This window comes from Girardinichthys multiradiatus, chromosome 13 (genome assembly GCF_021462225.1).
Source record: "Girardinichthys multiradiatus isolate DD_20200921_A chromosome 13, DD_fGirMul_XY1, whole genome shotgun sequence".
In the NCBI taxonomy this organism is placed as follows: domain Eukaryota; kingdom Metazoa; phylum Chordata; class Actinopteri; order Cyprinodontiformes; family Goodeidae; genus Girardinichthys; species Girardinichthys multiradiatus.
The window spans coordinates 36,014,581-36,030,290 of record NC_061806.1 but is presented as its reverse complement, the minus strand read 5'-3'; the positions used below and the strand labels follow the sequence as shown (position 1 = coordinate 36,030,290).

The following is a 15,710-nucleotide window of genomic DNA, read 5'->3' as shown; positions in this document are numbered from 1 at the left end:
CTAACTGCAGTACCTGGGATCCACAGTGGGGGGCGCTATACTTGCACAAATTGGCACACCTGGATTTGCAACTGTACCAGGACTTCTATTCTGTCTGGGTTTTTCTGATGGTAAGATGAAAACTGAGAGCATAAAAGTGAGGATTTCATCATTCCTCCATTACTTTTTCAGCCTTTTACAAACATTCAGATGTAAATAAGATGCAACACATCAAACCTTTTTAGCCTGACCGCATCGTTCCCTCCTTGCTGCAGGTTTGTAACTGTCTGATGCTAGTGGTTGGTGTCGTCCTCAACAGTTTGGCTCTTTATGTTTTCTGCGGGACCTCCAATCGTTCCTCAGCCTCTGTGGTTTACACCATAAACCTGGCCGTCGCTGACCTGCTGGTGGCGCTGTCGCTGCCCGCCCGTATCGCCCTGTACCATAGTGGTGGCAGCTGCGTGGCCTGCTCCTACGTCCACACCTTCAGCTACTTTGTCAACATGTACTGCAGCATTCTGTTTCTGACCAGGTGCAAGGATTTTCCTCAACTCTGAAAGCAAATTAGTTTCACAACTTTGGCAACAAGTACAACATTTTTAATGGGATTTTTATTTTTGGAAAAAAAAACAAACATTGAAGATGTCAAAGTATATTTATAAAACAGCATATTTACTGCAAACCTTTGCACAACTCCTTAGATAAAAATGGATTTCTTTGCAATTATGTGTGAAGTGGGTGCTGCAGCATCCTCTTGTGATGGCCAAAGGGTACTGCAGCGTGACCCAGCAGAAACCTAAAAAGATAAAAGAAACGTCAAATTTAGCTAAAATTACCTTGATGACTCCTCAGTGTAAGTAAAATATGCATTTAGATAGATATCGGTTATGACTAAACCTTATTTTCCTGACTCTTTACTTTTATCACTGAGTCCACATGCACCACTTTATGTGAGCTTTAGCATCTTGGTCACTAATAATTTACATCAGGTGTGGGCATTAAGAGCAAAGGAGGTATTTTCAAATGCCCAAGAAATATCATTGACATACATAATTTGAATGTATGGGACCTGAAATATAATCCCAACAAATATTGCATCTAAGCAGTCCTTTGTCATTGTGATATTGCACACATTGATATTGCTATTGTGATACTGTAAAGCTCTGCTTGAAAGTAATCATAAGCTGTAATATCAGACACCAATACAGCATTTTTTTTCTAACAATGCTTACACTGTGCAGAGCACAGTGACTGGACATACCAGTAAGCAAAAGAAAAGTTGTTTGCAGCCACAGCTTGCATACCGTTTTGTTTTTAGCCTTGCTGCTCCCCCTAAGCCAGGCTGCCTTGGGCTTTCATGTCACTGTTTCTTTCAACCCTTTAGTAATATTAGGGTTCACTGTATGCCAATGTACTTTAATCACCCTTCATGGTTATGCTGGGAATTAGGTTTAGATCACACTTATGAACAGCTAAAACACAACATTTTTTCAAGAGTTTAGAATAAGACATGAATTCTTGGAAAATATATTACCATTATTAATGGCTTAAAAACAAGAAAACTGAGTGGTGATAAATTCCTTACTTATAATTACAAAACTATAAATATATGGAAAGTTTTTTAAGAAATGGCATTGGTTCATCAGCAATGATTTACACGGGGCTGATAGGACAGCCTTGATGAATACTTCTGCTTAGAAGAACATTACTGCTAATGTCATGAAGCATATGGGTAATCCTATGGAGATTTGGGACAAACATTTTCAACAATTAAAACTAAAAAAGATCTAGGCAATTAAAAGCCATAAAGAGGTCAGGCCACCCAGGGTAGTTGGTGAATTATTACCAAGTATGAGTAAAACTTATAATGAATAACTTTGATCTTCTCAGTATCTGTGTAGACCGGTATCTTGCTGTTGTCCACGCCGCCAGCACTCTACATCGATGGAGGACAGCCGGAGCAGCCAAGTGCGTCAGTGCCACCGTGTGGTTCATTGCAGTTGTGGTCACCTACTCTTTCCAGGTGAAGCTTCACACAACACTATCAAACAGAGACAATAAACAACATCATAAGTCATAGTGCTCCAGATAAGAAAAATGAGGCAAAACATACAATTATTTAGGTTAAATGCTTCATCAACATTATGATGTAGATTCATATCTTAACATCTATATCTCTGTTTGGCAGATGACCACCTGCTGTAAACAAGTGATCTAGTTTACACATCACATGTATATCTTATTAAGCGATTTTAGGCTCTAAAATCTAACATGTTTTAACTTTAAGTTTAAAGCAAAAAACTGAAATCTACAAGTAATGTTTCAACCTATATTGAGTTCATACAACATTGATCCTGATTTCATAATTCTTTGTAATTTTCCTGGGGAACTTCTGTCTTGAAAAGGGGAAAGAAAACATGTATTTTTAAATAGCAACTGAATAGAACAGTGTACAAGCTAAGCAAATAAGCAAAGAATTAGCTAATAAAAGTTCTGAAAGTAACTTACAACTCCAACTTGTGGGTGAATATTCCTTTCAGATGTGCAGTTCAATTCAGTTTAATTATAAAGCAGCAGTTTCTAACCAAGGTATTTTACAGGAGAAACTGGTTCATATTGAATCTTCCGATGATATTGAAAAAATCCTTAAAAATAAATTCACTTTTTATTGCAAGAAGCACCTCACCCTGAAAAATTGAGAAAAATCCAACCCTTGAGTACATTTTGCCAGTGGGAAAAAGAACATCTCTATTGCAACACCTATTGGTACACCTAATAATTCCTATAAAACAAGAGTGACCTAAGTATTTCTGTAGTTTATTCTTTACTTTTTAAGTTAATTAAAGATTTGAGAAACACTTGGAGTTTGGTAAACCAAAGTAAACTGGTTTGTCTGCTTTTTTCACCTGAGACCTAAACTAATCTTTTCGACAACAAACACAGGTGGGTTTGGTGAAAAACGAGGGATGAATATCTAGGAGAGCACCTCATGCCCACTGTTTAACACAGTGGAGGATCTGTGTTGCTGTGGGCCTGTTACTCTTCAAAGAGTGCATGATATCATGAACTATTTGAAACACCTGGAGATCTTAAATTAAATACTGGTTGGAGTCTAGCGGGATAGTGATCCAAACACATCTCCAAACACCACATGGTCCTCGCAGTTCCCGGGTCTAAATCCTATTGAAGCAGCATATGCTGACATTTTGTCTCATGATACAAATATCACATATAAGATATAGATTTTGGATTCATCCAAGGAAACACCTCTTTTGCGACTAAACACAAAACAAATGTGAGGCTGGATAAAGAAGGGAGGCTATAACAAAGTCTGGTAATAATGACCCACTAATATAACATGGCTGGATCTCACTCTTCTCTTTCCTGCAGACCACAGCATTAAATTTCAGCTCCTCCTGTGTGCACCTCCCTACTCACTTCTACCTGACAGTTCTGGAGTTCCTCCTCCCCATGCTGGCCGTGGTGGGATTCACCCTCCGCGTCGCCTGTTTCCTCTCCTCCAGCCACGGACTGATGCCTCAGCGCAGCAGGGCCAGGAGGACTCGTGCCATCAGGCTTTTGGCCACCGTCCTGGTGGTTTTCACCATTTGCTTCACACCGTTCCACCTCCGTCAGATGTTGGTCTACTTCCAGGTAAGACTGGTAAAAGGAGGTGATGGGCAGCTTGGGCCGGGCCATGTGCTGGCCTATCACATCACAGTGAGCCTGAGCAGCCTCAACAGCTGCCTGGATCCTGTGGTGTACTGCTTCGTGACAGACAGCTTCAGGAGGATGTGGAGGACGAGGAGGAGGACGAGGGGAGGGGGAGACGAGGACAAAGAGGCGAAAATTTCAAGCGGCGGAGAAGGGGAGCAGACTTCAGTCAAGAAATGTTCGGGTACGGCCCTGGCGATAGCTCAAAGCGTGGCTACACTCACTCTCAGCAGCACAGTGATCTCTGCAGCCAACATGAACCGGTCGGCTTAGAGAGGAGGTCTACAAAGATGAAACATTCTTGACCAGAACCTGGAGAGAAACACTCATCCAGACTCAAGGAGCGAGAAGGAGAGGACATAATAATCACAGGTCCTTATCCTCATTCACCACTGAATGGTGCTGCAGGGTTATTTTAGAATCAGCTCTGACCTTATCACTCTCTCAGGTAAACACCAGAGTCAAGTCCAGTTAGAAATGGCAAGCTCACCACGTTAAAAAAGAATAGATAGAGCACTCTAAGTGCATTCGTGATTTTAGATGTTTAGAGAGCATATAATAGATCAAACATGATGTTTAAAACTGTCTAGAGCAACTTTAAATATCTTAAATAAGCGTTGGACAGGAGAAGAAATATTAAAGAGTTTATGAGCAGACAGCAGCCTCCACCTTCATCGACACTGCTGTGTACAAAGCCATGAAAAATAATTCATCTTTTATTAAGGCAGTAAGAATAAAGAGATGTGTAAAAGAATCAGGAGATAGAAGAAAAATGTATGTAAAAACAGATGCAAAACATACAAATGTGGAAATATAATGATAAACACAACTTTTTGGATGTTTTTTATTTATTTTTACATATTTTGAATATGTTTCTCCCACTCTTTTCAGGTGTTGTTTCCTTTTATATTATTTCAATGTTACCAGGATAGCTTTGTTTGCTCTCAATGGGTAAACGTTTAGTGCAATGTTTACTGACTCAGCTTTTACTTTTAATTTATTTTTTTATCTGTTTTGCCTTTGGCATGTTGTATATTCTGACAAATGTAATTTATTTAACCTAATCAGAATTTTATATTATTTTCCAACTCATAAGTACTGTTTAATTCACATACAACAAACCATAAATAATAATAATAATTTTACTTATTTTATTTGCTGAGGAGGGACAATAATGCATTAATTATCATTTTGAACAACACAAATGTAAAAAGCACCTTAGGCAGATTTCCATTGTTTGTCTCCCTGCCAGATGGAACAAGCTGAATGACCAATTTTACTAATAATAACAATAATATGTGCCAAATGATGCCCTTTAGTGAGTGTGCATGTGCCTGGTTGTTTATCCTGTGTGTCCCAGTAATGGACAGGTGACCTGTCCAGATGCTCCTCGCCTCTCACACCAGCCCCCCCCCCCCCCGTATCCCTGCAGCTGGATAGATGGTGGATGGATGAATAATAGTTATATTAATGGATAGTAATAAAGACAGAAAGAAAAACAAGAAAACAAAATAGGAGAAACAATGTTTTTACTATAACTATATTTTTAAGTGTAAAGATTTTATATCAAACATTTATTTTCTTAAAGTTTCACATTTTACTTAATTGATTTTTTTATGCATTTTATTCTCCAAAACCAAAGGAAAAGCAGGTTACTATAGTTCATTTGCCATAATGTCAGGGCTCGGTAAACTTGTACGTCAGAACCTCTCTCTCTTTCTCTCACACTGACAGAGTTACCATCAGCAGGACCTGCTGTCACATGAAGAGTCTAGGTCAGACACTCAAATATCCAGAGCATGGGTTTCAGGTTCCCTCTCTGGTTTCCCTATAGCACGAACTGATGGGATCGCAGACTGTGTGCGGGTTCGGAATCTGCAAAACAAAGATTTTCTTGCTTTTGTTGTTCTCTCACAGCATTCTTACCCAGCTGCATCATGGGAAACAAGTCAGCTGCTACCAAGATGCCGAATTAAAACATTTTTGATCAGAGATAAATAAAAAATCAAAACGTAAATCCTGATAATGCAGAACAAAAGGTCTCTGAATCAGCAGTAAATACTTTACTCATCTAGCAAGTAGTTCAGCATCTCTTATATTATTCTGCAATCCAAATCTCTGTAATTCTGAATTTGATAAAAAGAAATGTCATTTATTGTCCTAAAATCTAAATGAATCATTAGCCTACAAATTCTTTCCTAACAGAGAGTATATCAAAACTATATTTACTCATTGTAGAGTTTAAAAACATAGCAATGATTGGTGACAAACATTTCGTTTCGTGCTTTTACTTATTTTTTGGTCATTTTACAAAACATGATGAAGACAAAGAAAATGTAGGAAATAATATTTATAACAGTTTTTGTTTATATTTCAGGAATTAAAATATAAATACACTTTCTGTACAACTGAACAGGTGCAAACAGTTAGCGGGGTTGAAATGCAACAATAAATCTCACATTCAAACTTTTATGTTTGCATGACTATTTGTTTTTGCCTCATATTTTGTGTTTTTTGTCATGGATCCTGCATCTTTACATGTGATTATTTTTGCTTTGTTAGGTTTTGTGTTCACACCGACAGAAACTGGTCCAAAAGTGGGAAGTAGGGGAAAACTTTTGACAACCTGTAATATACATGGACAAAAAAATCTGCTTATATGTCCAATTTCTCAGCATCTTGTGACATTCTGCCTACTTCTCTGTTTTTGTTTTTTCTCACCACTTGTTCTTTATTTCGGTTCTCTTTAGGAGCTGTGGTAAATACAGAGAGATGTAAAGATGTATGATCAAGGCACAATGCATTATGATATTTTCAGTGCAACAATGTTCTAACTTAGCTTTTATTATTAAAAAAGCCAATATTGAGCAAATTGGACCCTAATGTTTATATTTAAGTAAGGGCACTTCCGTCTCTGTGCCCTGCTGTCCCATCAAATGTCTCTTCTCCAGGTCAACTTTTCGGGTCGTTACCATGAAAAAGGTTCCAGCCATTGAAATGGTGCAGGTATGGTAATCTGACTGCTCTGGATGTGTCTGAATTCCCTCCAAATTCATGAATGGGCTAGAATGGCCTCCACCCTTTAACTGCTTATCTGTTTTCCTGCAGTTTCAGCCTGTGTCATTCCCTGTTACTTAAGACCTTTAAATGCCCCATTTGATATCTTCTTCTCACATCTCTCAAAGCAAGTACTTCTCATTATTTGGCCCAGTATCTCACATTTGCCAAATGTTCCCTTGTCATCTTGCGCCTTACCAGCTGTCTAAAATCTTGAAAAGGGTAAAAGAATATGAGCTATAACAACATTTAATTTCCCTTTAGGATTAATAAAGTATTTTTGAATTGAATTGTCTTCAAGCAACGCCAAACATTTTTAGATACTAGTGTTTGTGAAGAGTTTCAGTTTGGTTTTAAGGCCTGAGACAGCCCTTTTAAAAGTTTTATTTCAGATCTATCTGCAGCCTTTGACAATGTTCCTTTGCCTAGACTTAAACATGTTACTCTAAAAGTCCCTGTTCTGGCATGGTTTCAATCTCATTTGTTAGAGAGGTCTTTTTCTGTTTCTACAGGAGACATCTTTTTCCGCCCCTACCTGTTGTGGTGTACCCCAAGGGTCGATCTTAGGTCTTTTTTGTTTTCATTTTACATGCTGCCTTTAGGATCGACATTCAGGAAGTACATTCCTCTTTTTTTATGCTGATGATATCCAAGAACAATTTCCTTGTAATTTGGATGTATCTGCCTCACTGCAGCCTCTACTGAATTGCCTTCAAGAAGTAAAAGACTCGCCACAAAACTCTCTCCCAAAATTGAAACTGAAGTCATTGTATTTAGAAAATGTACCCTCACTAACGGATTTATTTGGTCCTATTGCTTCTTATTGTGGTTTTTTAGATAATTATTTTAAATTAGAGAAGTAAAATCAGTTGTCAAGACCAGTTACAGACCAGAAACATCATATCTCAATCTCTAAAGCAAAATCTTTTTCTTCAGTCCAAAGACTTTGAAAAACGTATTAATGCTATCATCACCTCAAGATTGAACTACAGGAATTGTCTTTGCATTGGCATTGACCAGTCATCACTTGATTGGTTGCAGTTGGTCCAACATGCTGCAGTAACAGGTATCAGAAGGCATAATCATGTCACTGCAGTTTTTGCTCATTTCCACTTGCTGGCTGTCCGATTTCAAATTGATTTTTAAATTATTTTACTTACCTTAAAAGTCTTTAATGGTTTTGCATCTATTTAACTAAACGGATCGGGTCGTATATCCCCAAATGATCACCAGGATTAGCCAGCCAGATACTTTAATGCAGCCTAGGTTCAAATTAAACAATTGGGGGATTGGACTTTTGCAGTGGTGGCTCCTAGACACTAACTGCCTGCCAGATGATGCAGAGTCTGTACATTTCTTCCAATTCCTCCTAAAAATGTACTTTTTTACTTTAGCTTTTAACTCTAGTTTGGTTTGAGTCCCATCTGGTCTTTTACGTTGAGTTGTCTGCTTGTTAAAATAAAAATAAAAAACTTGTCTTTTTCATTGATTCTATTGAATTTTTTAACTCTTCTAATGCTTTTTAATTTTATAAAGCACTTTGATCAACCCTCTTTTTTTAAATGTGCTATATAAATAATGTAAGTAAACAATATATACTGGACCTGTTTGTCATATAAAATGGCTTAAGGTGACATTTGTTGTGAATTGTGAACTGAAGCAACAATCATTGGGTGGGAAGGGCTTTTGGCCTTTTGAATAAAACATGAAAAGGATAAGAGAGAAGTCGTTGATTGTTTACTTCTTAACAGGTTTTAAAGGTGCGTTCCATACAGTGTTCATCCAGAGTCCTACTTTATGAAGGATCAAGCATATTTACAGAGAGAAATATACATATTTTATATAGAAAACAGAACTACTAACAAAAATAATCATCTTTCTTTTATAGCAGCAAAAGAGAAGAAACTAAAAGAGAAATATGAATATTTACATCTTTTCAATGAACAAGGCATGTTATATATATATATATATATTTTTTTTTTTTTTTTTTTTATAGTCCACGGTGTTTCACTGCTTTCCCATTCTTTAAATATTCATCTCGATTTAATCTCTATTAAAATCAAAGTGTATAGGCATTTTTCTCCTTCAGTATTACCGCACAAAACACTCGAGGCCCAGCCACACCGGTTGGACAAACTGACAGCTGCTTGCTGGAATAACAAAAACAGCTTCACACAGTCTCCACATTCATGCAGCGATCAGGAAAACCAACATGGTGGCCACTAAAAAAGCTGAACTTTGCATGTGGCTCTGACCCAAAAAATTGAAGAACAATTACAAAGACAGTAGATATTTCTAACAGAGACTCTTATATTTCAGTATTGCAGCTGACATTTCCAGAGTTAACTGTAAACCAGGCGATTGCAAAAAAAAAAAAAAGAACATGAACCAAAAACAAACATTGAGATGACAATTTCTAAAGCCGTCTTTCGCTTCAAATGTGAACAGCACACACCCCGACAGAGACACACACACAGTCCAGTTTACTCCTGTGACATCTCCCATGACACCAGATAAAATAGTTTTCAGTAGACAAAAGTTAAGCTAAGTGAAAAGTGTCATTTACAGACACAAAAGTTCAAAAAATAAATATTCAGTCAGTTCTGTCTTCTGCAACTCAACTCCACTGCATTGTGTTGCTTCTGTTTTATTTTTAAACTTCTCATGTGCAAGGTCTGTGCAATGTCAGCACACTCATCCTGGCTTGTTGAACATCCAAAACTAGAATGATTTCAGCTGAAACAGCTCACATTCATTTTAAGTCACAAGATGGAATCAAAGGTTAAGAACTCAATCTCCCAGCAGGCCACTGAAGGGGCCGTGCTGTCTGAACATTCATCAAAAAGGCAAAAGAAAAACAACCTTGTAACACCTTCTCACTATATTGGAGCAGAAACACTCAACTTGCACTTCAAGTATTTACAGCCTGGAGTGTCATCATTTTAAAAAAAGGAGCTTCATGTTGCATCTTGGCTGCTTGAAAGGTGACAACAAATGCTGTCCGCCGCTTGTGCAAAACTAGGAAATAAAAGGTCACATGCTTCTTTAGAGTGCAGACCGAGCACATGCCCAGCTCAAAAAGTGCATGTTTTCACCCAAAAAAAAAAAAAAAAAACAACATCCTGTCATCTATTTGAAAATAGTCCCCTCATCTGTTGGGATAACAAATTAAAAGAGCTTCAGCAATTTGTACATAGTCACACTTTGGTGTTCTACATGTGCAAATTGCTGCTGTAGCATGCAAACATCCAGAACCCTGGTGAAATTGTGTGTCCATGCATTTAATCTAAAATATGTTATTGCCCTTGTGGTTACAGATTACATTTAAAAAGCAGATCAGAATCTATGGTTATCTCTCATTGTTCCATGTCTTGTTTCCATTGTCCAAAGAAGCAAAAATACCTCTCTGCTCATCTCTGAGTCTCACTGAATTTACAGAGCGATGCAAAAGTATTCCTACCAATTGAACGTCTCCAGTGCGACCAACTTCCTCAATGACAAAGTGTTAAGAAGAAATCAAATGATGAAACAAAGTCAAAAGAAATGTTTGCAGTTTCCCACGAACCATGTGGAAGAGCGTAAACACACCATCCCCACTTAGAAACATGGTGGGGGCCACATCATGCAGGGGGGATGCTTTTGCTGAGCAGAGTCAGGGAAACTGGTTAGAGTTCATGGCAAGATGGGTAGAGCTAAATACAGGACAATATTAAAATAAAACCTGTTACAGGCTGCAAAACACAGAGTTAATCTTCCAGCAGGACGATGACTCCAAACATTGACGTTCAAGGTTGTAAAGTGACAAAATGTGAAAAAGATTCAAGAGGTGTGAATAGTTTTGCAAGGTGTATTATTTACCTGAAAATACAGAAGGAATCTAATCTGGTTGGATGTTAAACAGGTAAAAGTAAGGCTTTACTTGCTAATCTCACTTTTTTATCCGCCAACACGTTACAATTGTCCTCAGGTTATACAGCCATTACCATTAATTTTGCCGTTTTATACCTGCAGCTCACAGAAATGTCTACTTCATATTAAGTATTTACGGAATCCCATAAAGGCTTATTTCTGGGCATCACTCACACCACACCACGGCCAAGACCTCTAAGAGATCTAGGAGCAGAAAATTTGAATCCAAGTCACAGAAAAAGCTCGTAATCGATCCAGATGTTGCTACAATTGCCCCAAACTAGAACATAATATACCTGGCTATCCTGAAGTCAAGAGGGTAAACCTCCAAACCCCTAACAAAACCCCTTTCAGTTCAATCGATCTTCCTCTCTCCAACTCTCAGCAACAAGTAGATTTCTCAAAATTAGAATATTTCACCGATGCTTCTCTATTCTCCAACCGACATCAACACAAAGTGTCACAAGTAGAAAGCAAAGACTCTGTCCACTCATTAAATTTGGCCCATCAATGATGATCAACACAAAACATGATCACGACCCTTAACACAGATTTATTTTGCATTTGTCTGGTCGCCATCCTTCGGCTTTCCTCCTAAACCTGCAAAAAGAGATTTGGAGATTTTAAATAAGTCTTTTTCTTGCTGAATCCTGTAATGCACTGTAAAAAATGACTCAGCCCAGTTTGCTGGCGTGCTTACAGCAAAAAAAACCCAAAGTTTGGTTTGCGTCTTCTCTGCTTATAAAACGTGCAGCATGTAGCTTAGCTGTGATAAATCAAAACTTTCTGACTTATCAGTAGAATATTTGGGATTGTAATGCCCTGTAAAGTGCATACCTTGCATCTTGCTTTTTCTTTTGTGGAATTATACCAAATAAACATGTTTGTTTTTTTTCTGAGCAGATCATATGATAGATCATATTAGTTAACATGCAATTAACAGATACAGACAAAAATAGAATTGCTGCAATGTGGAAGAGAGAAAAAGCAAAACATCTGCAATCAACTTGGGGCAGACTGATAAATATTCCCCAGGAATCAGACTTTGAGCTCAAAGGATCAGAAGCACCTCTTCCAAAAGTCTTTAGAGTCTTAAAGCTACTGTCACAGAGCGCCGTGAAAGTCCCGCAAAGTTGAGTGCAGTGTTGCTTTGAGGAACGCAGTGCCTCCGCTGGAGACAGACACATCCATCAGCTTCAGCGTAACAAAGCAAAAGTTCAATCAAGTTGACTCCAGACTGAGGAAGAACAATTTTCAGCATTTTATTTTGTAATGATTGCAGCTTTGGGGACTAATGTTCATCAGCAGTGTTCAGAGTAAAGATGTCCATTTGAACCCGGATGAAGAGGTGTTACAGTTTGTTTTAAAGTCAACTTATGTTTTTTCTGCTCTGAAGCACCTTCAAAAAGCCCTGAGAAGCACAAACAGCCTCATCATAAAACACCGACCAAAGTGTTGCTCCTTTCTGGATGTCTCAGATGTACAGATAGATCTGAGTTCTGCTGATGGCAGAAGAAGCACTGGGACCAGTTGATCTAATGTGACACGGGCCTTCACAGCAGATTGAATTATTAGTGTCAGAGAAAATCTTTCAAAGAGAACAGCCAGAGTGGGCCAAACTAACTCCAGAAGGAGGCACATTTTAGTATCATCCAATGATTTACTTTCAATGGTCAATTTAGTTGTTTTCACAAGCCAATCACAGAGCAGACTCGTTCTCCATGTGACAGGAAGTGGTGGTGGTGGCTGCTTTTCCCTCTTTGTTGAGCTTCAGGAAGCTAGGTTTCTCTATCACCACGCTAACCGGGTCTTCATTGCTACTCGGGTTTTCCACAGTCCTCAAGGCCTGTTTCTCTGATGCTTTGGTGGAGTTCGCCTCCCTGAAAAACACAGAAACATTCTGTTAGTATTCTGGAAAAATATCCTTTTTAGTTTCTGAATTAAAGCTTACAGCCGGATGCTAGACAGATGGAAAACGGCCTCCAAGATTAGCTTTACAGGTGTTGCTAGGTAGATTTAGGATGTTATCTCATGTCAGCCCTTACCTGCACTCTTGAACCTTGCCCTTGCAGTCTGGGGGACAAGTTTACATGCAGTCATAGTGGGTATTAATGTCATATTAATATTTGCCATCAACAATGCATTTGAACTATTGTTTTTCCAGGATGAACTGAAAATAACATGTGGTTAAAGATCTCTTTGCAAGTTGTACATGAACGTGCACTATTTTTGTAGGCATCAATGAGCTTCCAACTTAACTCTTGTGTATTTTACAACTCTTCTTGGCAGAATAGGTAGAGTTCATTTAGACTAGTTGACCTAAAAGCATTTATCACACATTTTAAATGTAATGGAGATTGGTACTTTGGGAAGGCCATTCCAAAATCTTAGCAATTTTATCTATTCTGAACTGAGTTTTGTTGTGTGTTTGTGATCATTGTTAAAATTATTCAGTTGTGTCCATGTTTCAACCATCTATATTGGGCAGAAACTTGTATCACCAGAAACTGAATCTCAATTGCTTGGACTGAATTTGTATTTGCGTAATTTGAAATGAAATGCATTGGTTTGAAAATGAATTTCACTAAACTGAAACTGAAGTTTTAAACTGAATTAGTTTGTTTTGAAAATGTATTTCAGATTAATCAAACAGATTCACAAGGATGTCATTCACTATTGCTGTGTCCAAATTCAGGGGCTACATCCTTGAAGGTCACATTTGTAGGCATATCCCCATGATTCATTGCAGGTTGAAGTTGTTTGAACTAGCAAAGGCCAGAGGAGAGAGAAAAGCTATGAACAAAGTTTTATATACTGTGCTTTTTGTTTAACAAAATTAACTTTTACAATGTTTTTAGATGAGAATGTAGCTGTATAAACCTGAAATATCTGCTCGGTTAATCAAGATATCGCTTAAATGCACAAGTGTTCGTGTTCGAGCTATAAAATTTATAATAAAATTATATTATTTTGAAAATTTTAAATGGCTGAATAATGAACAATATCATAAAACTATAACATTTTAAAACAAAACAGCATTATAAGCCATCAGCAATATGTAAAAGGGTAAATAAAAACCCTGTAGTTATTTACAGTAGAGACAGTATTATTAACCTTCAGGCTCCATTTGTTCGGCTTCACAGCTCTGCGCTTCACGCTAACACGGTTGCTAGGCAACATACAGGGGTTGGACAATGAAACTGAAACACCTGGTTTTAGACCACAATAATTTATTAGTATGGTGTAGGGCCTCATTTTGCGGCCAATACAGCATCAATTCGTCTTGGGAATGACATATACAAGTCCTGCATAGTGGTCAGAGGGATTTTAAGCCATTCTTCTTGCAGGATAGTGGCCAGGTCACTACGTGATGCTGGTGGAGGAAAACGTTTCCTGACTCGCTCCTCCAAAACACCCTAAAGTGGCTCAATAATATTTAGATCTGGTGACTGTGCAGGCCATGGGAGATGTTCAACTTCACTTTCATGTTCATCAAACCAATCTTTCACCAGTCTTGCTGTGTGTATTGGTGCATTTTCATCCTGATACACGGCACCGCCTTCAGGATACAATGTTTGAACCACTGGATGCACATGGTCCTCAAGAATGGTTCGGTAGTCCTTGGCAGTGACGCGCCCATCTAGCACAAGTATTGGGCCAAGGGAATGCCATGATATGGCAGCCCAAACCATCACTGATCCACCCCCATGCTTCACTCTGGGCATGCAACAGTCTGGGTGGTACGCTTCTTTGGGGCTTCTCCACACTGTAACTCTCCCGGATGTGGGGAAAACAGTAAAGGTGGACTCAGAGAACAATACATGTTTCACATTGTCCACAGCCCAAGATTTGCGCTCCTTGCACCATTGAAACCGACGTTGGCATTGGCATGAGTGACCAAAGGTTTGGCTATAGCAGCCCGGCCGTGTATATTGACCCTGTGGAGCTCCTGACGGACAGTTCTGGTGGAAACAGGAGAGTTGAGGTGCACATTTAATTCTGCCGTGATTTGGGCAGCCGTGGTTTTATGTTTTTTGGATACAATCCAGGTTAGCACCCGAACATCCCTTTCAGACAGCTTCCTCTTGCGTCCACAGTTAATCCTGTTGGATGTGGTTCGTCCTTCTTGGTGGTATGCTGACATTACCCTGGATACCGTGGCTCTTGATACATCACAAAGATTTGCTGTCTTGGTCACAGATGCGCCAGCAAGACATGCACCAACAATTTGTCCTCTTTTGAACTCTGGTATGTCACCCATAATGTTGTGTGCATTTCAATATTTTGAGCAAAACTGTGCTCCTACCCTGCTAATTGAACCTTCACACTCTGCTCTTACTGGTGCAATGTGCAATCAATGAAGACTGGCTACCAGGCTGGTCCAATTTAGCCATGAAACCTCCCACACTAAAATGGCAGGTGTTTCAGTTTCATTGTTCAACCCCTGTAAGTGACGCTGAGGTAAGGGCAAGAGAAACGCAGACCAACGTAACACCGGCGGCAAACTAAGCTAATCTGGCATGTTTAGCTAATAGCTACAGGTAGCATAAGTGTTACTGTTTGACCATCATTTGTTTACATGACGCTTCTTATAGATACTCATTTGACTAGATGATTGACATCCACCAAGCTCATGTAGCTGCACTGCTCCAGTTCAAAATGCCGTAAAGGAAAATTAACCTGATGTGAAACGTAAATCGATGAATATGTGTTTGATTAATGTGTGGCTATCCTCAAAGACCCGGATGTGTGACACCAAAAACTGAATTTTGGAACTGAAATTGAATTACAGACCTGAAAGTGAAAGTAGTCAAACTGAATTTTTAATACAACAAAATATATTTTAAAAGCAAATGAATTCAGTTTTAGTTTGATGAAAATCCTTTTCAAACCAATGCATTTAATTTTGAAATTACACAAATACAGATTCAGTCTGAACAATTCAAATTCAGTTTCTGATGGCACAAGTTTCTGCTCGAACATCCAACTCAAACTGATGCCCTCAGATGCACTGATAATTTTGACAGCACATTTTAGTTTAGTTTTTTTTT

The 15,710-nt window shown here is 38.5% G+C and overlaps 2 protein-coding genes across 2 annotated transcripts in view; one reads left to right on the top strand and one right to left on the bottom strand.

Moving 5' to 3' along the window:
- The first annotated feature begins 224 nt into the window (after positions 1-224).
- On the top strand, positions 225-9,868 carry LOC124879319 (G-protein coupled receptor 20-like). Its single transcript, XM_047383818.1, has 3 exons — positions 225-511; positions 1,870-2,002; positions 3,370-9,868. Exons 1-3 carry the CDS (start codon positions 270-272, stop codon positions 3,964-3,966), a joined length of 972 nt encoding a protein of 323 aa, XP_047239774.1. The 5' UTR covers positions 225-269; the 3' UTR covers positions 3,967-9,868.
- The window catches only part of LOC124879309 (solute carrier family 45 member 4-like), a 68,466-nt gene continuing 61,221 nt past the window's right edge, over positions 8,466-15,710 (bottom strand). Inside the window, exon 16 of the mRNA XM_047383800.1 lies at positions 8,466-12,539. Coding sequence (XP_047239756.1) covers positions 12,359-12,539 — 181 coding nt within the window. The 3' untranslated portion in view covers positions 8,466-12,358. The remainder of the gene's footprint in view (positions 12,540-15,710) is intronic.